The 21,977-nt window shown below is 39.9% G+C and overlaps 2 protein-coding genes across 3 annotated transcripts in view; one reads left to right on the top strand and one right to left on the bottom strand.

The window, feature by feature from the left end:
* The window catches only part of trpn1 (transient receptor potential cation channel, subfamily N, member 1), a 44,934-nt gene extending 28,190 nt beyond the window's left edge, over positions 1-16,744 (bottom strand). Inside the window, exons 1-14 of the mRNA XM_036971445.1 lie at positions 16,322-16,744; positions 15,816-15,917; positions 10,065-10,160; positions 8,592-8,705; positions 8,094-8,198; positions 5,659-5,757; positions 5,342-5,443; positions 4,947-5,048; positions 3,626-3,724; positions 3,177-3,377; positions 2,904-3,005; positions 2,601-2,699; positions 794-922; positions 335-463 (exon numbers count right to left, since the gene is read on the bottom strand). Of these exons, the coding sequence (XP_036827340.1) occupies positions 335-463; positions 794-922; positions 2,601-2,699; positions 2,904-3,005; positions 3,177-3,377; positions 3,626-3,724; positions 4,947-5,048; positions 5,342-5,443; positions 5,659-5,757; positions 8,094-8,198; positions 8,592-8,705; positions 10,065-10,160; positions 15,816-15,917; positions 16,322-16,459 (1,617 nt within the window). The 5' untranslated portion in view covers positions 16,460-16,744. The remainder of the gene's footprint in view (positions 1-334; positions 464-793; positions 923-2,600; positions 2,700-2,903; positions 3,006-3,176; positions 3,378-3,625; positions 3,725-4,946; positions 5,049-5,341; positions 5,444-5,658; positions 5,758-8,093; positions 8,199-8,591; positions 8,706-10,064; positions 10,161-15,815; positions 15,918-16,321) is intronic.
* Positions 16,745-17,220: 476 nt separating this feature from the next.
* On the top strand, positions 17,221-21,147 carry LOC110488053 (cilia- and flagella-associated protein 20). 2 transcript variants are annotated; one of them, XM_021560029.2, is made up of 6 exons: positions 17,221-17,591; positions 18,088-18,167; positions 18,269-18,380; positions 19,166-19,354; positions 19,821-19,931; positions 20,189-21,147. In XM_021560029.2, the coding sequence occupies exons 1-6, from the start codon at positions 17,508-17,510 to the stop codon at positions 20,189-20,191; spliced, it is 579 nt and encodes a 192-aa protein (XP_021415704.1). In that variant the 5' UTR covers positions 17,221-17,507; the 3' UTR covers positions 20,192-21,147. The 2 variants fall into 2 exon arrangements, with proteins under 2 accessions (XP_021415704.1, XP_021415703.1); XM_021560028.2 differs by having other exon boundaries at positions 20,186-21,147.
* The last annotated feature ends 830 nt before the right edge of the window (positions 21,148-21,977 follow it).

Raw genomic sequence — 21,977 nt, 5'->3', positions numbered from 1 at the left:
ATAACACCAGAACATCTAACTACTATTCAGCTACCAAACAGAACGTGTTGTACTGTATCTGTTGTAGTGTACAGCATTGCTTAAAGGGATAATTCACTCAAAACACATCAACTTCTATACTGAAAGTATAATCTTGAAAACTTGACATTTTTTGGGATTATATTGTAGTGATCCTCCATAACATGATCCATGTTACAATTCCCACCAAGTTGTTTAACACTATCGGCACAATGCATAGGGTGTTTGTAGACAAATTAATCAAATGCTATAGCTATTGTTGACACACAAATACAAAGATACAATTCATGATATCAGACTGTTCCTTGTGCCATACCTCTCTGGTTGCGGCAGTGATGTCTGCGTCATATTCCATCAGAATCTTGATAATGTGTACGTCTTCTCCTTCTCTGTGGACGCTCTCCTTCTGCAGCTCAGCAGCCAAGTGCAACGATGTCTCCCCTTTCTGCAGTCACACAACAATAGAAAACTGGTACATCAAAATCAAGAAATAAAGTGACATACAAAGAGGAGTTGGCCAAATTGCATGTGAAATGGAAATGGAAAATGCAAAATGGAAAAACATTTATATAATAGAACAATGATCACAGTAATATTTCTATAATAGAACCTCTATCCCATCATCTGGTCCTGTGTGGCTCAGTCGGTAGAGCACGGCGCTTTTTTTAAAATCCCACTGGAACCACCCATATGAACATTTATGCACGCATGACTATAAGTCTCTTGTCTGTGAAATGGCATAAATGTTGATTATTATCATGAGTCTTATTCTTACCCTGTTCCCCTGGCTCACACAGCACTGGGCTTCCTCACGGCTTCTCTCACTGGTCAGATAGGTGAGAATATCCTCCACCACATGGGCATGACAGTGGCGCACAGCGACATGGAGAGGGTTCTCTCCAGCCTATGAATACAGAAACACAAACATATTTCAACACACACACACATGCATGCATGCACATACGGTGCCTTCGGAAAGTATTCAGACCCCTTGACTTTCTACATTTTGTTACGTTACAGCCTTATTCTAAAATTGATTAAATAGTTTTTTCCCCCTCATCCAATCTACATACAATACTCCATAAAAAAACTGAAATATCACATTTACATAAGTATTCAGACCCTTTACTCAGCACTTTGTTGAAGCATATTTGGTAGCAATTACAGCATTGGGTCTTCTTGGGTATGACGCTACAAGCTTGGCACACCTGTATTTGGGGAGTTTCTCCCGTTCTTCTCTGTAGATTCTCTCAAGCTCTGTCAGGTTGGATGGGCAGCATTGCTGCACAGCTATTTTCAGGTCTCTCCAGAGATGTTCGATCGGGTTCAAGTCCGGGCTCTGGCTGGGCCACTCAAGGACATTCAGAGACTTGTCCTGAAGCCACTCCTGCGTTGTCTTCCTGTTGGAAGGTGAACCTTTGCCCCAGTCTGAGGTCCTGAGTGCTCTGGAGCAGGTTTTAATCAAGGATCTCTCTGTACTTTGCTCCGTTCATCTTTGCCTCGATTCTGACTAGTCCTTGCCGCTGAAAAACATCCCCACAGCATGATGCTGCCCCCACCATGCTTCACCGTGGGGATGGTGCCAGGTTTCTTCCAGACGTGGTGCTTGGCAAACATGGCCAAAGAGTTCAATCTTGGTTTCATCAGACCAGAGAATCTTGTTTCTCATGGTCTGAGAGTCTTTAGGTGACTTTTAGAAAACTCCAGGCAAGCTGTCATGTGCCTTTTACTGAGCAGTGGCTTCCGTCTGGCCACCCTACCATAAAGGCCTGATTGGTGGAGTGCTGCAGAGATGGTTGTTCTTCTGGAAGTTTCTCCCATCTCCACAGAGGAACTCTGGAGCTCTGTCAGAGTGACCATCGGGTTCTTGGTCACCTCTCTGACCAAGGCCCTTCTCCCCTGATTGCTCAGTTTGGTGGGGTGGTCAGCTCTAGGAAGAGTCTTGGTGGTTCCACATTTCTTACATTTAAGAATGATGGAGGCCACTGTGCTCTTGGGGACATTCAATGCTGAATACATTTTTTGGTACCCTTCTCCAGATCTGTGCCTCAACACAATCCTGTCTCAGAGCTCTACTGACAATTCCTTTGACCTCATGGCTTGGTATTTGCTCTGACATGTACTGTCAACTGGGACCTTATATAGACATGTGTGTGCCTTTCAGGTGGACACCAATCATTGTGGAAACATCTTAAGGATGATCAATGGAAACAGGATGCACCTGAGCTCAATTTCAAGTCTCATAGCAGGGTCTGTATACTTATGTAAATAAGGTATTTCTGTTTTATATTTGCAAAAAAACCAAAACTGTTTTCTCTTTGTCATTATGGGGTATTGTGTGTAGATTGATGAGGATTTTTTTTGGATTGAATCCATTTAAAAATAAGGCTGTAACATAACAATATGTGGAAAAGGTAAAGGGGTCTGAATACTTTCCGAAGCCACTGTACATACAGTACAACCACATGAAAAAACACATACATGACCACAAAAAGGAAGTGTTTTAGACTACTGAAAGCGGGAAATAGACTCAATGTGTCATTGTTACACTGGTTAGACACAGAAAAGTGTTTCTACTTGACCTTAGATCTCCAGGTGAGGTCTCCTCCCTCCTCTTTCAGGGCTCTCATCATCCGAAGTCCACCGTGGCGAGCAGCAACATGCATTGCCGTCTCCCCATTCTGACACAGAGAGGGAGACAGAGAGAGAGAGAGAGAGAGAGAGAGAGAGAAACAGACAGAGAGAGAGAGAGAGAGAGAGAAACAGACAGAGAAGCTGGAAGTTTATGTGGAACACAATTGAATAGCCTTGCTTTCAGATTCAGATGAGCACTCTGATCTGATAAACCCACTCATCTCTGGCCACAGTGAAGGGGGAGCTCTAACCTCCTGCTCTGCGTTGACATCAGCCCCGCTCTTCAGCAGCATCTCAGCCACCTTTTCCCCCTCCTTCACTCTGGCAGCGATGTGCAGCGGGGTCTCCTGGGCCTTCATGCAGGGGCAGAGGGAGGACAAATGGACGGTAGAGGTTAGCAGCACATGCCAACAATAGCAGTTACTATGGTACAAAAAACATATTACTTTCCACACCATTGTCAAATATACAGCACAAATGAACAAATGTTGTGTATGTTTCTAGGACATAGGTGTATGTCTCACCTTGCCTCCATTGAGTTGGACCTGAGCCCCAAAGCCCAGTAGCATTTGCACCACGAGGGGCTTGCAGTTCTGCACAGCGATGTGTAGGCCCGTCAGGCCGTCTTTAGTGGTGGTGTCCACGTGTGCCCCCTTCAGGAGAAGAGACTTCACTACAGCCGTGTGACCTTGCTTGGCTGCAGCATGGAGACACATTGCACCTGACTGTGGAGGTGTGATGCCAGAGTATGATACATCAATTATAGGTAGGGTTCATTTGATAGGATACATTAAATAACATAGTAAGAAAGGATCATATTTACATAATGATGTATTCTAAATATTTGGCTATTGTCATTCAGTATCTGTACAATGCAGTGCATTTGAAGATGTGATATTCAAATACAATTTTAGGCCAGTGATTTATGCTACTTTTTTAAAAAGTGCCCATTGGACACCTGGACTTCCTGTACCTTATTGGGCATGTGCAGTGGGACCCCTTTCTTCAGAAAGGTGAGGGCGGTCTCTGGGTGTCCACACTGGGAGGCTACATGCATCAGGGTGCTGCCATCCTAAGAGAAGACACTGTAATTTATATATAGTCTCTGGAAGACTGCACACTGGTTTTAGAAGGTCATACAAAGAGACGGAAACAAATGTGCTATTTTTATAATTTGAGGATCAACTGGTTGGGATTTCTAACTCTGACTTTTACATTATTCATGCTAATGACTACTACAGCTTCTATAGCCAGACACCATCACAGTAACTAATGACTACTACAGCTTCTATAGCCAGACACCATCACAGTAACTAATGACTACTACAGCTTCTATAGCCAGACACCATCACAGTAACAAATTACTACTACAGCTTCTATAGCCAGACACCACCACAGTAACTAATGACTACTACAGCTTCTATAGCCAGACACCATCACAGTAACTAATGACTACTACAGCTTCTATAGCCAGACACCATCACAGTAACTAATGACTACTACAGCTTCTATAGCCAGACACCATCACAGTAACAGATTACTACTACAGCTTCTATAGCCAGACACCCTCACAGTAACTAATGACTACTACAGCTTCTATAGCCAGACACCATCAAAGTAACTAATGACTACTACAGCTTCTATAGCCAGACACCATCACAGTAACTAATGACTACTACAGCTTCTATAGCCAGACACAATCGCAGTAACTAATGACTACTACAGCTTCTATAGCCAGACACCATCACAGTAACTAATGACTACTACAGCTTCTATAGCCAGACACCATCAAAGTAACTAATGACTACTACAGCTTCTATAGCCAGACACCATCACAGTAACAGATTACTACTACAGCTTCTATAGCCAGACACCATCACAGTAACAAATTACTACTACAGCTTCTATAGCCAGACACCACCACAGTAACTAATGACTACTACAGCTTCTATAGCCAGACACCATCACAGTAACTAATGACTACTACAGCTTCTATAGCCAGACACAATCGCAGTAACTAATGACTACTACAGCTTCTATAGCCAGACACCATCACAGTAAGTAATGACTACTACAGCTTCTATAGCCAGACACCATCACAGTAAGTAATGACTACTACAGCTTCTATAGCCAGACACCATCACAGTAACTATAGTACCAACCAAACACAGATGTAATGTATATCTAACAACCGCCACAGGACTTTATTATCTTAATCATGGTTCCATATGAGATCATAGTCCTATACTGTAACTGCACGTATGGCTTGTTAAGATGTAGTGGTGGTAACCTACCTTAGTTCTGGCCAACACGTTGGACTTGAACTTCTCTGTGAGGACCTCCACCACGTTGGTGTGGCCACGCTCTGCAGCGATGTGCAGAGGTGACCTGTCCATCTGGAGGTTAGAGGTCAGATAATGTGGTAAGGGGCACATGGCAAAAAACTATTGAAACTCACTGGTGGACTATAATACAATACATAATTGGGCCAGTTTCCCAGACACAGTTGAACCCTGGTCTGGATTAAGAGGCACTTTCAATGGAAAATCTCCATTGAGCATGCTTTTGATTAGGACTAGGCCTAAACATTGTCCTGAAAAAACCTGGCCTAAAACATGGCTGAAACAATGGGATTTAGAAGATAGGGTTTTTTGTATAATACAGTTGGGCTTCCGTCCTTCCAACCCACCTTGTCAGTGACATTAGGGTTGGCCTTGCTCTGGTAGAACAGTTTCAGCATCAGCACATCTCCCTCCCAGGCAGCTATGTGGAGAGGAGTCTGTCCTTCCTCCTGTCAGACAGGAAACAACAGATGTACAACTCTACAATAACCACACCCAAAAGCTGTGCTAGATGTTTTTACTGTCTCCATAACAATGTCTTGTCTATGAAGGTTTACCAGAACAGAATGCAGTGCAGAGAACAGTATATTACGTTTGATTACTCATGCCTGTGACAGTCTTGTCTCCCTGTTTGCAAGGGGAAACTAATACACTGCCTACTCACATTTTGGATGTCTACATTGGCCCCGTTCTCAATGAGGACTTTGGCCATCTCCAGGTCCGTCTTTCGGCAGCAGACATGGAGAGCTGCATCTCCACTAACCTGAAGTACAGTATCAAACGCATCATGTTGCATAGACTCACTATGTTGCTATGTTTCTACACAGTAGCCTGGTCCCAGATCTCTTTGTGCTGTATTGCCAACTACTACAGTTGTTGTCATGGCAAAGAATATAGGAGTTGGCAATACAGCACAAAGAGTTCTGGGACCAGGCTACCTATCGATGTGGACACAATGGCCACTATATCCTCAGTTTCAAAGAGAAATGGTCAGCCAGATCTACTCTTTCACAATGTTCCCTCTCTCCCAGGCCATCAGGTTGCTGCCATATGTAACGTGTAAAAAAATCGATTTTAATAGTGAACATAATTACATTACAGTCATTGTGAGTTGTGTCATAAACACCACATGTAAATAGAAAGGCCAGATCAAGCCTGTAAACCCCTGGAGGTGGAGCCCAGAACACAATCCCCAGAAGACACACAGGTCAGTAAATCAACCAAACAAGAAATGATAAAAAACTGAAAAACACTAAAAACATATTAAACACCCTGATAAAGTGGTTTGGGAGATTTGAACAGATTTTCCTTTAAAACTGGGCTCTTTTTCTGTAAGTGCTCGGTTAACCTATTATCCCATTTTCACCATGACTTACAGGGCTAGCCACAATTGAAAACATGTTTCTACTTTGGGCTGTATTACTAAGTCATGGTTTAATATGTCACAGAGAGTACTTTAATAGTGCCATTAGAGCATGAAGGGAGGGAGGGAATCAAAAGACTGGTGTCATTTAACATAATGTAATACATACTAGACTGGTGTTATGTGACATAATGTAATACATACTAGACTGGTGTTATGTGACATAATGTAATACATACTAGACTGGTGTTGTGTGACATAATGTTATACATACTAGACTGGTGTTATGTGACATAATGTTATACATACTAGACTGGTGTTATGTGACATAATGTAATACATACTAGACTGGTGTTATGTGACATAATGTTATACATACTAGACTGATGTTATGTGACATAATGTTATACATACTAGACTGGTGTTATGTGACATAATGTAATACATACTAGACTGGTGTTATGTGACATAATGTAATACATACTAGACTGGTGTTATGTGACATAATGTAATACATACTAGACTGGTGTTATGTGACATAGTGTTATACATACTAGACTGGTGTTATGTGACATAATGTAATACATACTAGACTGGTGTTATGTGACATAATGTTATACATACTAGACTGGTGTTATGTGACATAATGTTATACATACTAGACTGGTGTTATGTGACATAATGTAATACATACTAGACTGGTGTTATGTGACATAGTGTTATACATACTAGACTGGTGTTATGTGACATAATGTTATACATACTAGACTGGTGTTATGTGACATAATGTTATACATACTAGACTGGTGTTATGTGACATAATGTTATACATACTAGACTGGTGTTATGTGACATAATGTAATACATACTAGACTGGTGTTATGTGACATAATGTTATACATACTAGACTGGTGTTATGTGACATAATGTTATACATACTAGACTGGTGTTATGTGACATAATGTTATACATACTAGACTGGTGTTATGTGACATAATGTTATACATACTAGACTGGTGTTATGTGACTTAATGTTATACATACTAGAATGGTGTTATGTGACATAATGTTATACATTCTAGGCTGGTGTAATGTGACATAATGTTATACATACTAGACTGGTGTTACAGTATGTGACATAATGTTATACATACTAGACTGGTGTTATGTGACATAATGTTATACATGCTAGACTGGTGTTATGTGACATAATGTTATACATGCTAGACTGGTGTTATGTGACATAATGTTATACATGCTAGACTGGTGTTACAGTATGTGACATAATGTTATACATACTAGACTGGTGTTATGTGACATAATGTTATACATGCTAGACTGGTGTTATGTGACATAATGTTATACATGCTAGACTGGTGTTATGTGACATAATGTTATACATACTAGACTGGTGTTATGTGACATAGGGCTATAGTTGCTTGGGTGTACCCAACGCACTTCTGTACTTTGATTGGTTGTAAATTACACGATAAGTTGTACATTTTGGGCCAATGCTTATATTGGGCCAATGCTTAACCCAATATCAAATGAATTTGGATTATGTAACTGTCCATTCATTTTACCTACACAAATATCCTATCCATTTGAAACCCTTACCCTTTAATGTAATGTGTCAATAAACATTAGGTAGCTATTATTATGAATGCTATATTTACAGTATAGTTCTTATTCCTAAATGAAACCATGTAACCCCAGACACCTTAGTTGGCTCTTACTGTTTTCTGAGCCCTAAGCTGAGGCTCAGATAGAGTTCCAAGGAGCTCCCTAACGATTCCAACATTCCCGGCTTCGACGGCTAAGAGCAGTGGAATGCAGCCATCCTGGACACAGACACAAAGAGATGGAAACAATGACTGTCTGTGAGCTGCAACCCAGAGCAGTCAAGAGCCAGAAAATCTCCTCAGGGTAAAGATAATATACTGTGAAAGTCAGTGGGTGCATCTGAAATGGCACCCTATTCCCTATATAGCGCACTGCTTTTGACCATGGGCCATAGGCAGGGCCCATAGAGCTCTGGTCAAAAGTAGTGCCCTATATAGGGAATAGAGTGCCACTTGGGACAGACAGCCTGTGCTTAGCTTATATATACAGCACAGTTGGTTATTCCAGTCATTCGAGACCACACAGTAATACATTTGATTGGCGGATGAGGTGAGAAGTGATGGATGAGAGGGAGAGGGTCCCGCTGCGGTATCATGTGGCAGATACCCTACCTTGTCTGGTACGAGCCGGGCCTCTTTGCTGGAGAATTTGAGCAGTGTCTGAATGGTACCGAGGGATGGGGTGGCTCGGGAGGCAGCAAAGTGGAGAGGCAGCTGGTCCTTGGGCTGGTATAATGAAGAAAAGAGGACAGAATGAGGGATATGGTTGCAGGTTAGCGTTTTCTTGTTCTGGAGGGAGCACTACAGAGTGGTCACTAGCTGGCACAGCCACAAAGTCATAAAATCTGATTTTAAACCTAACCCTAACCTTAACCCTAACCTTAACCACACTGCTAACCATAATGCCTAACCCTAACCTTAAATTAAGACCAAAAGGCCCATTTTTGTTTTCATGACTTTTTACAATCTAGCCAAGTTTGACTTTGCAGCTACCCCATCTAGTGGAATTTGCTCAGGTCTGCCTCCAAGGCAAGACGCATGACAATAAACGTCAACCTGCGATATGGTTAGGAATATGTTTTGGTGATGTAGCCAAAATCCATGTCAAAGATGCGTCTGAGTCCAACACATTTTGTCCACTTGATTAATTATTTATCCAAACATCATCATCTTGGCATTATTTTTGATCACACTGGGGGATCATTCAGTTTGGTTCACAGTTTCTGTATTCTTGTCTGTATGGGAAACAGCTGATTATTTTGACGGCACTTTTCCCGCCACTACTTTCCTTAGAGAGTCCAGGATTGTCAGCATCCTTGGGAACATGGGTCTGCACGATGGATGTGAGCCAATAACAACCATGGCTATTTTCTTCCTCTGGAGATTACCACAAGCACATTTCTCTCTTTCTTTCTTTTTCTCTCTCTCCCTCTCACTTTCTCCCACTCTCTCCCTTTCTCTCTCTCTCTCTCTTTCTCTCTCGCTCCCTCTCACTCTCTCACACTAACTTTCTCTCTCCCTCTCTGTCTCTCTTACTCTCTCTCTTAGCCAAATAATTCACAAGTAGATCACTTTATGTAAAATCATATTTTCATGCTCTATAGTGTTGGCTGAGTTGGGCCTCTGCTTAACAGAAAATATGAATGCCTGCAGATGTTTGCATGGGCAGACATTGCTATAAGAAACCACCTGATAGATTAGTCATCAAAACCCCATTAGACAGTTTGATCCTATTGAAGGTACCAGGCTGTCATTTGTGTCCTCTAAGCCCATAGTGGTTCCTGTCCGTCACACAGACTCTGGATGTCATAACAGGTCAGCTCGGCCAAAACTCACACAAATAATAGCAGTTTTCAGTTACCACTGAGGAGAGAAGAGGGCCAAATAAGCCAAACCACAGGCCTGTTTAGGAATGCTATCCTCCCTGGGCTGTCCTCAGCACAACGTCTGGGGAATAGGTTTGGAGGTAAAGGTAGAAGGGTGAGATGGAGAAAGGAATAGAATAGAATAAAATAAAATGTATTCAATATAGAATGTAGAATAAAGAATACAAAGAGGCTTACACTGGGGCTAGAGACAACCTACCCCTCCTAGTGAGTCAGGATCTGCCTTTCTGGCCAGGAGCTTCACAATGTCTTCCTTGGAGTGTGCTGCAGCTACATGCAATGCAGTCCTGCCATCCTATAGGACACAAACAGAGAGACTACATAGTCAATTCTGGCCGAACATAATATCATTATTGCAGATTGATGATTAGCTCAGACTGTGCACACACACACACCACCCTAATTTACAAATTGCACTGTATTTAAGATCCTGCCAGGTCTCAGTAAATATTATCCTTCCATTGTGCAGTCTGACTTAATGTATGATTGAAGTATGATGATCAGTCTATAATGTGATTCAGAGTTGCTCAAACGAGTGCAGATGTGGTTGCAGCCACCAATCCATCAGTCTGGGATTACAGTTTTTCTACGAGGGAAGCATTTTTTACCCATGCTGCTTTGTGGAGTAATGTATAACGTCTGTAACCTCACATTGAGGCACACCACAGAGAAAATCCTTAGGACAGTCTGCAACCCGGCCATGAGATATTTCACAAGCCACCCATCATTTTTTTTTTCTTATCACATTTTTTACTTCTGTCCAAATCTGAAATGGAAGTGCTCTGTTGGGGTGCAACAATTACAGAGTTGGAAAGGACTCCAATGAGGCAATGCCAACAAAAATAAGGAGAGGAGAAGCAGTGTGAAAGCTGTGTACACTCTTACACTCTTACAAAAAAATATTCCAAAAGGGTCCTGCAGCTGTCCCCATAGGATAACCCTTTTTGGTTCCAGGTAGAACCCTTTTTGGTTCTAGGTAGAACCCTTTTTGGTTCCAGGTAGAACCCTTTTTGGTTCTAGGTAGAACTCTTTTTGGTTCCATGTAAACCCTCTGTGCAAAGGGTTCTACATGGAACCCAAAAGGGTTTTACCCGGAACCAAAAGGGGTTCTTCAAAGGGTTCTCCAATGGGGACAACCAAAGAACCCTTTTCGGTTCTAGATGGCCCCATTTCTTCTAAGAGTGTATGTATGATGATCTACAAAATGCATCCTCTCTCTAACTGAAGAGACCCAGTAAAAATACTGCTTGGCTACACATAAGAAAAATACATATTGTAGCAAGCTTAGTAAAGTATTAAAGTATGTTTGGAAACACACAACTTGTCAAACAGTGTGGAGTAAATGGACAGCATGACTGATTTTCTACCAGTGCCATAATTCATATAGAGTCAATTCTTTGTTACACACCAGTGCAATGGTGAGAAGCTAAATGTTCTATATAAAGGACAGAAAGACTCAATAATTAATAAGAACTATATTTGAACTGACAAAAATAATGGCTAGAAAATGACAGGATAAAAACTAAGATTTTAGGAAGTGACACAGAGACTGTAAAAAGTGAACTGTGGGAGTCTACGTATTCTGACTGACACAAGTAGTCCGTCTCTCTCTCTCTCTCTCTCTCTGCTAATAACCGCTCTGGCTTCCTCCTCATCCATTGGCTACACAGTATTCCAGAAGCACCGCAACGCGGGAACACGCTGGCATGTTCAGACACACACACACACACACACGCACGCACGCACACACACACACACACACACACACACACACACACACACACACACACGTTGGCATGGTCAGACGTTACATTCTGCCACCCCAACGGGATGAGAATGCCAAACCCAGAGAGAAACCCTCTCAGATCAGACGTTCTCGGCTCTGGCTCTCTGGCTCTCTGGCTCTCTGGCTTTCTGGCTCTCTGGCCTCAGACAAACGGCTCTAAATCGTTCCAGACAGGGCTGTGGGCTGTGCACATCTGCACACACTACTGCAAGGGACAAGGGATTAATGTCTCAGCACACACAGTGTTTACTGGACTGACTAGGACAAACCATTTATTAAGTCTCTGCTTACAGATGTACTATCTTAATTTGATCACTATGTTGTCACAGAGAGCAGAAGGTAATGCAAATTGTAGTGTATTCAAGGCTTAAAAATGTTTCTAAAGTTTGTAATTTCCAGTTTAAAAAGTCAGAATTGATTTATCCTATCTAAAAATGTATCAACCCCTACAAAAATGTCAATTAATTATAATCAATAATTTACATTTCCTGTTGCTGCAGGATTATTTTCCTGCTGTGTGAAACTGTTCAAATTAAGATAACATGGTGCTCTGGTCAAGATGTCAAGATGGGTAAATAAATAATGAGTCAATTGTGCAAATATTAGACTCAGATGCTATTTGGACAATCAACGTTTTGGGCTACATTGCCAAATACATTATGCCAAGATATTAAGCATTTTTAAAAAGTTAAAAATCAACAAAAATAAGTTGCATAAAAGTAATCCTGCAGTCCTACAGAAAATGTGATCTTTGTTTTGGCCTAACCATGCTGGCTGCAGACTAGGCCTACTGTGCAAAGTGAGAATGATAGTAATGTATTGCATTCCAATTGCAGAATATGTCTACCAATATATCTACCAATATATCTATCACTATATCTACCAATATGTCTATCACTATATCTATCACTATATCTACCAATATATCTACCAATATATCTATCACTATATCTACCAATATATCTATCACTATATCTACCAATATATCTATCACTATATCTACCAATATATCTATCACTATATCTACCAATATGTCTATCACTATATCTATCACTATATCTATCACTATATCTACCAATATATCTACCAATATGTCTATCACTATATCTATCACTATATCTATCACTATATCTACCAATATGTCTATCACTATATCTATCACTATATCTATCACTATATCTATCAATATATCTATCAATATATCTACCAATATGTCTATCACTATATCTATCACTATATCTATCACTATATCTATCACTATATCTACCAATATATCTACCAATATGTCTATCACTATATCTATCACTATATCTATCACTATATCTATCAATATATCTATCAATATATCTACCAATATGTCTATCACTATATCTATCACTATATCTATCACTATATCTATCAATATATCTATCAATATATCTACCAATATGTCTATCACTATATCTATCACTATATCTACCAATATGTCTATCAATATATCTACCAATATGTCTATCACTATATCTATCACTATATCTATCACTATATCTATCACTATATCTACCAATATATCTACCAATATGTCTATCACTATATCTATCACTATATCTATCAATATATCTACCAATATGTCTATCACTATATCTACCAATATATCTATCACTATATCTATCACTATATCTACCAATATATCTATCACTATATCTATCACTATATCTATCACTATATCTATCAATATATCTACCAATATGTCTATCACTATATCTACCAATATATCTATCACTATATCTATCACTATATCTATCACTATATCTATCACTATATCTACCAATATATCTATCACTATATCTATCAATATATCTACCAATATGTCTATCACTATATCTATCACTATATCTATCACTATATCTATCACTATATCTACCAATATATCTATCACTATATCTACCAATATATCTATCACTATATCTATCACTATATCTACCAATATATCTACCAATATGTCTATCAATATATCTACCAATATGTCTACCAATATATCTACCAATATAACTACCAATGATAAATGGCTTCACTAGATACAATGAAAATAAATTGCTACAGGCTTAATCCAGACTTCTGGGGGTTTTGTGCATGGAGTGGAGAGATTGCATTTGCACATCATTAAATTCCCCCATAAGTCATAAGTCAGTAAGGGTTTTCATAGATTTTAGGTTTGAGCTGAAGTGGAAACATTAGGGCAGAACAGCAACAATAGACTACAATCATAAACTATAACACATCAAATTAAAATATGAAATGAACTGAACTAAACCCGGGAGCAAATTTATCGGAAAATACAACACTTGAGCTCATACTAAATAGAAACATGCCCGGGATTTTACAATGGAGACTATGATGCATACAGTAAACCTTTATAATGATTCATAATATCCGATTTTTCCCTATGGTAAGCTACAGCTAATTATTTCTTGCTCTGTCAGCCATCTGGGCAGCAAAGGTCTATAAAAGAGCCTTTGATTATCTCTTATGGCTGGTTAAAGTCATGGCTACTGCCTCTGGCAGCCTGGCATAGCAAATGAGTAACCCTGAAGTCTGCAATCAGGCTAAACACAATGAATGGCCAACAATGAAACACTTGCAGATCCTGATTGACTAAGTTTATTGAGGGGAGAATTTGTTAGACCTCGTCAGTCTTAGCCTGATCCCAGATCTGTCTGTGCTATTTACCACAGGAGTCGGCAAGAGGATAAACAAAATGCTCTTTTAAAAAAAACAAATAACCTAATAAAAGCATCATGTTTGTTTACTTTTTCCCACAAGAAAGAATGTGTTTTTCTGCTGATTACTCAGCCTGATCCCAGATCTGTCTATGCTGTTTACCATAGGAGTTGGCAAGACAGGACGAACAAAATGCTCTTTAAAAAAAAAAACAACCTGATAAAATCATCATGTATACTTTATCCCACTAGAAAAAAAGTGTTTTTCTGCTGATTACTCAGCCTGATCCCAAATCTGTCTATGCTGTTTACCATAGGAGTGGTCAAGACAGCAGACAAATCTGTAATCAGGCTAAGTAATCAGCAGAAAAACCAATTATATCTATGGGAAAAAGTCAACAGGATGCTTAAAATAAAAGCTTTAGATAAACAACAAAAGTGTGTAGCCCACATAATCCCAATTCCAAAGAGTTAATATTGCCATATAAAGCAGTATTGTATGTGGACGCTGTGGGAAGGGCAGTCTACTTTCCTAAACAAGCTTTAAAATGTTTCACTCAATAAAGGAACAATTCCCACTGTCAGTAGGCCTACAGTATTTTTAGATATTCAACTGCTTTTGTGCTCAATCTGCTTCAATGCTCAAGATTTCATAGATTTTTACTGCCTATCACAGCTGCTGTACACATGTGACATCATTTATTTTATAGTGAACATGGGGAGAAAAACACCTACTGAAATGATTAGTCTGTCTAGTTATGTCACCACTTTATGGCAGGGTGCGTTATCCATTTAATAAGGGAGGCTTCAGATATTATATCACACATTCTGGAGGTTCCTACTATCCCTGTTGCACCACAAAAATAAAATGTGTGAAAAAATGTAATTTTCCAAAAGTTTGGCTATTCATGAGGAGATACAGCACACCGAATTATTGTTTTGTCATTCTCATCATTGTGTTGTTTTGATTGTGACTCGCTGTGCCCAGCTGGGTCATAAACGCAATAGAATAGGACCCAGAAGAGATGCCTAGTGAGTGTCTCTACTGTAAAGGTCAGTGCCGCCAGTACGCCCACTCCTCTGCCAACAACCTTTACCTCAGAAGCAACCCTGATCTACCCCACAGATAGAGTTCTAATAGCAACACCACCAATTCTATTCCTATGATCTACCCCTATTACCCACAAGTCCTCTGCACTACTCTCGTGTCCAGTTAGAATGAGAATAGTGGTGCATACTTACATAGTTGTTTCTTAATATGTAGCCTGAAAATAGACTTTGTAGTCATCCTGCAATGTAATTTTACAATGAGTTTATCAAGGTGTTACGGTATATGCGTACAGCAGTCGGATTGCTGCCCTTGGATCAGTGCATCATCGTCGGAAACAATCCGACTGCTGCTCTTGGATCAGTCCATCATCATCATCATCCTCATTAACACTTTCCAGTTTGAGTAATTTCTTACCTTTGTCCTTTCACTAGGGCTGCCTCCTAACTCCAGTAGTCTGTCTACTGCAGACAGGCGGTTCTCCCTCACTGCAATCATCAGGAGACTCAAGCCAGACTCCTGGAAGAGAGAAGAATCAACCATATCTATCTCATTAGCTGACTAAATAGTATCAAATAGCTATCCACCAACATTTCATAATTGTAATAAATTATTTGATATGCTTGAAATAAAAATGTTGCATATATTCTTTCCCCCCCCAAAATTATGTTGGCAAATTATGCTGGTTTTAAGATACTAATAATCATATCTTTATTTATAGCCCACAAATATGTGTAGGCTATAAATGTATATATATATATATTAATAGCCCACATATATCTGATTAACATTAAGCTAATTTGATGTATTCATTGACTTTACTGAAGTCCCACCCTTCATTACATATCATACTAATGCACATCATGATAATAAACCGGTAAAAAAAAACAGTTTAGATTAAAAAACAACCACAACCATTTTACCTCATCGATCACGGTTAGTTCTGGGTCTCCCTTGTCCAACCCTTTGATTGTCTGCTCGAGCGCAATCCATTCACCCTTCAGAGACAGCTGCAAGAGTCGCTGGCTGGACCCAGAGTTGACTGAAGATGTCTCAGACATCTTTCACATAGGCTACCATTCGTTTTTTAAATGCACAATTTACACTAGTACATCTAATGAGAATATAGTTGTTTCTTATTGCGCGTGGCTAAAAGCTATGTCCTCGTGGCAGGTGTAATTCAAAAGTAGCATTCTGATTGTAGAATTGGTGCTTCAAGTTTCCCCGTCTTTGTATGAGGTAGAATAACCAGCATTCCGTTAACTCCAACATGGGAAAATCCACCGCCCCTATCCACCACTAGTTAAACTTTTATAACTCCGCCTTTGTGCTCTTGTTACCTTGGATTCGTCTGTAGACTAGCCAAGACCCCCACTTTTCCCTCTATTTTGTAGGCTAAACATGATGATAATGACCATAGAGCTCTGATAGGCCTACGCGCTTTAGTAAACTAATTTAGGTAGTTTACTGTTCCTCCTCCATCTCATCATCCTGTGTCTGTCTGTGTGTGTTTGTGATTGTAGAACACATACTTAGCCTTCATCTGTGATTAGAATAATACATAATTTGTTTTATTTCATGGCTAATAAAAAACACAATAAGCATTGTTTATTCAGAGGTTAGCAAGATTTTTTTTTTTGGGGGGGGGGTGACACAGTGTTACAATGTTGCAATAATCTTTGTAGAAATTGGCATGATGTTAGTTACAGTCATTGAGCTATATTATAATGTTACAATGTTGCAGATCATCATCAGCTATCCACGTCAAAGCTTTGTGTTACCATGGTAACTGATATGCGTCAACAATTAAGTCCTACGTGAAACGCGTTGCGTTTCATAGCAACTCAAAAATAGCAGAAGGGGAGACAGCGATCAAGGGCATTGTTCATATTGCTGGAGATAGACAGTGGGGCTGGACGGCATACTTTATTACCAGTAACATTTAGGGGTTTCTGACGTTCCTTTTTTTGTCGTTCGGCTAGGAGGAACTAATGACCATTATTTTGTGCCACACGGAACTTGAAGTTGAGACAAAAGATCAATCAAGTAAACTAAAGTAACGTTACAAGTAACAACAGATGTGGATGCGACGGTGTTATAAACGCGCAAATGTTTAAAAACACCTTTCAAAGTGGATTCCTATCTATCTTGTATAGCATTGGGAGCAAACCTCTTCAGATATGGGATAAAAAGGTAAGCAGCGACTTACACAAGCCTACGCATAAATTAGCTTGCTAACTAGCAAGTTTGACATCGGCTTGCTAGCTAGGTAGCTAAAGAGCAGGGCTTGGTATGGTGCTAAGCTCCAGGGAGCAAGCAACTAACGTTAGCCATCTAACTAACCAGCTTACTCATGACAATGGCAATAGAAACCTAGAAGCTAGTTTGCTAACGTTAGCTGGTTTTGTGTTCCTCAAACTGCCCTGTGTTTAGTTAGCACTAGGGCATATTGTGTTAGCTCAAATTTGACAGCGATGTTATAGTATTGTCATTGTACTGTCTTAATCAAGGCTTAGCTAGCAAGCTAACTAACTTTGGTTTATTAGCTTGGTTAGATATCCATTAGTTCTCCAGCTTGCCTTATCTTCCTGGTTTCACATTTAATACTCACACGCATTTCTTAAAAGTAGTAACGTTAGCTAGTACAAGCTAGCTAACCCATTACAAACGGTTGCTTGTGCTGTTACAGGTCAGGAACGGCCACATAAAGCGGATTACAGACAACGACATTCAGTCGCTGGTGCTTGAAGTGGAGGGAACAAATGTCAGGTAAGCTTGTTCCATCTTCATAGCCCGTTCTGGCAGGTCTGCTGTTTGTGCATCTCTTCTTCAGTCAACTACATCCAACCATGTGTCCTTAAATTCAACAGCACAACCTACATCACTTGTCCGGCAGACCCAAAGAAGACACTTGGCATCAAACTCCCGTTCTTAGTTATGATCATTAAGAATTTGAAGAAGTATTTCACATTTGAAGTCCAGGTAGGTTATCATCCAAGTCAACAATCAGAGCCATTGCATCTGTACAATCATGAAAGCTGTGCTTTACTGTATTATAATTATTTTAATCAAGTCCTCGTAGGTTTCCGTTAGCCGGTAATAGACTACTTTTGTCCGATGCTATTTTTTGTTGAAAAGCGATAAATAAAATTCGCTGCTGGTCAATTGTCCAGGAGAATAAGAAAAAATCCCATTGCAAAATAATCATTTTTTTTAGCTTATTCATTGATTTAAATACCAGTCGATATAAATACATTTGACTGGTCATGCTTATCAATCTATAGATTAATTTGCATAATTCTGTGGAGTTAAATTGGCGGGTGTGTACAGTATATTTGTATGTATCTTATTTATCACACGCTTACAGCATACAGGTATAGCGCCTTTGAGTGGAAAATATGTCAGATATTGCAAGAGCTACTGCTGAAGCATCTTGTGGTGCTTTCAAGACACCTGGGAACTATGAGTTCTATGAAAATATGAGTTCAAATAATGATGTCAGTGATCTTCAGGTCGGAAAGTCGGTGCTCTAGGCCCAAGTTCCTGAGTTGGAATTCCGAGTTAGATGACCGTTTTAAAACAATTTTTCCCATTCTGAGCTCTCCTGGATATTTCAGAGTTCCCAGTTGTTTTGAATGCAGCATCAAATGGCAATGGAAGGCAGGCTTCATGCATCACACACCACTTTGCAAGGAGCTGGAGGCAGTATTCATTTTGAAAACATATACTTAATTGTTTGAAACCTGAAAGTTTTAATACAATCCCAGGTGCTGGATGACAAGAATGTGAGGCGGCGGTTCCGGGCCAGTAACTACCAGAGCACCACTCGGGTGAAGCCCTTCATCTGTACCATGCCTATGAGGCTGGACGACGGCTGGAACCAGATCCAGTTTAACCTGTCTGACTTCACACGGCGGGCCTACGGCACCAACTACATCGAGACACTCCGCGTACAGGTCAGTCAGAAAGGCTCATGGACCAGGGTAGGGTCATGGTCCAAGATGCAATATACGGATCTCTTACCTAGTCTGGTCCTAGATCTTTGTGCTTCCTTGCCGACTCTTATGGTCATTGCCATGGCAAGTTTGGTGACCATAGGAGTTGGCGAGACAGCACACACAGATCTGGGACCAGGCTAGCTCTTACATCAAATGTGTGTGGAGGAATAATAAGATACTGAACTCATTGTTACTCTAATACACACTTTAAAAATGGGGTGTCAAACTGATTTTGGTGATTGTTAATGAGCTTGATAGTCAAATGGTAGAAATGTAGGTCCATTATCATTTCTACAATGTTTCTATTTGGTGTTAGTCATTTTAATGTATTTTGAGTTCTCTCTCCCATGCTTTAAAATATTAGTAAGGGTATGTTCTGGACAAGATTAGATATTGCAATACCTTGCCTGTGTTTTTGTTCTAGATCCATGCAAACTGCCGCATACGGAGAGTGTACTTCTCTGACAGACTGTACTCGGAAGATGAGCTCCCTGCAGAGTTCAAACTTTATCTACCCGTACAGAACAAAGCAAAGGTGAGTACAAATAATGTCCATGCCAGTTGTCATGTAGGACTACAGCTCAGACTGGGTTTCTCCCTAATGGCACCCTATTCCTTTTATAGTGCACTACTTTTGACCAAGGCCCATAGAGCAAAAGTAGTGCACTTATATAGGGTGCCAGTTGGAATGCAAACACTGTCTCGTATGCATCTCAAAGAATGAGCAAGATCAGTCAAAGTACAATATCTGTTGCAGTTCTTGTAGCTAATCGACACGTTTCTTTGCAGCAGTAAGGCAGCTGAATCGATTCTCCTCCCCCATTCCAGATGTGAATTTTATTTGCAGATAGTCTACATTTGTTTTAATGTTTTTGCTTTGAAGTATTTTAGAACCATGTGATTGTTTTCTCTGCACAATAAACATTTTGTAATTCTGAGTAAACCCTCAATGATTGTGCAACAAATGTATCATTAACAAGCACTGGTCAGTGTAAGCTCATGGTTATTACATACAAGAAAACAAATAGCCAGGTTCCAGTTCCACAGGCAGGATTTTATTTAACTTGTGGAGTGACAGCAGTTGAGTACTGTATCTAATGTTACAAAACTCTTAGCACAGAGAACATGAAAGAAACATAACAAAACACATGCCATGTTCTGGAACAGTCTCCCAAGTGATAGGAGCCGCATGGAAAGCAACCTGCCCTCACCTACTTAGCCAATCTGTCACGCTAGATGGGATTTAATAGATTACAGATCTGAAGTTGAATTACAATATTTATCAAAATGTCACAAATTTGGTTGAGGGGAGGCTTTAAAAATACCTATTACCTGCCCATTGTAAATTAAAATGGAATGTGAGGATAGAAGCATTATTTCGTACAACTGTCCTGAATGAAAATAACATGTACAAAAAACAAACAAGTCACGCAATATTTATTTCCTACAACACATGACAATAGAATAATTAAAATACTAAACACTTTGGAGTAAGTAAAACAAGTGAAATACAGGCTCGATTTGGTTTGTGGCTCATATAGAGATGTCAGGCACGAGTAGGATATTTGCTGAAGAAAAGCATGTCATTGAAACCATGAAGGGTTGAGTGGGCTAAACTAGATGACGGTTTAAGTATATGAGTGACAAAGGTTCATTGAAGTGCAAATATAAATGCATACTGTGTTTACTGTTTGGATCACCATTTATTTTTAATGGGATGTCAATATTGGCAAATAAAACACCCAACTTATTTTGAGGACTGTGTTTCTTTAGCAGATACATTCAAAGAGCACTAATTTCTTGGAAAACACCATGCATTTTTGTGCAAACAGATTAAAAAAGGTATAATTCACCCGAACACTTGACTGGTTATTACTGCAGCCACATGAAATACAACTTAATACTCAAAGGCATGACAAACAGCATATCGATAGGTGTACAGTACCAGTCAAAAGTTTGGACACCTATTCATTTCAGGGTTTTTATTTATACTATTTTCTACATTGTTGAATAATGGTGAAGACATCAAAGCTATGGAATAACGTAGTAACCCAAAAAGTGTTACTATATTTGAATTATGTTATGAGATTCTTCAAAGTGCCTTGACAGCTTTGCACACTTGGCATTCTCTTAACCAGCTTCATGAAGTAGTCACCTGGAATGCATTTCAATTAACACGTGTGCATGATTAAAAGTTAAAGAAATTCTGCAAAGAAACCACACCAATAAGAAGAGGCTTGCTTGGGCCAAGAAACACAAGCAACGGACATTAGACCGGTGGAAATCTCAAATTTGGACTTTAGTTCCATCCGCTGTGTCTTTGTGAGAAGCAGAGTGGGAACGGATGGTCTCCGCAAGTGTGGTTCCCACCGTGAAGCATGGAGGTGATGGTGCTTTGCTGGTGACAGTCGGATTTATTTAGAATTCAAGGCACACTTAACCAGCATTGCTACCACAGCATTCTGCAGCGATATACCATCCCATCTGATTTGCGCTTAGTGGGACTATCATTTGTTTTTCAACAGGACAATGACCTAACACACCTCCAGGCTGTGTAAGGGCTATTTGACCAAGGAGAATG

This window comes from Oncorhynchus mykiss, chromosome 32, assembly GCF_013265735.2.
Source record: "Oncorhynchus mykiss isolate Arlee chromosome 32, USDA_OmykA_1.1, whole genome shotgun sequence".
Taxonomy (NCBI): Eukaryota; Metazoa; Chordata; class Actinopteri; order Salmoniformes; family Salmonidae; genus Oncorhynchus; species Oncorhynchus mykiss.
Note: the sequence above shows the minus strand (reverse complement) of the source record. Positions and strands in the feature narration are given on the sequence as shown.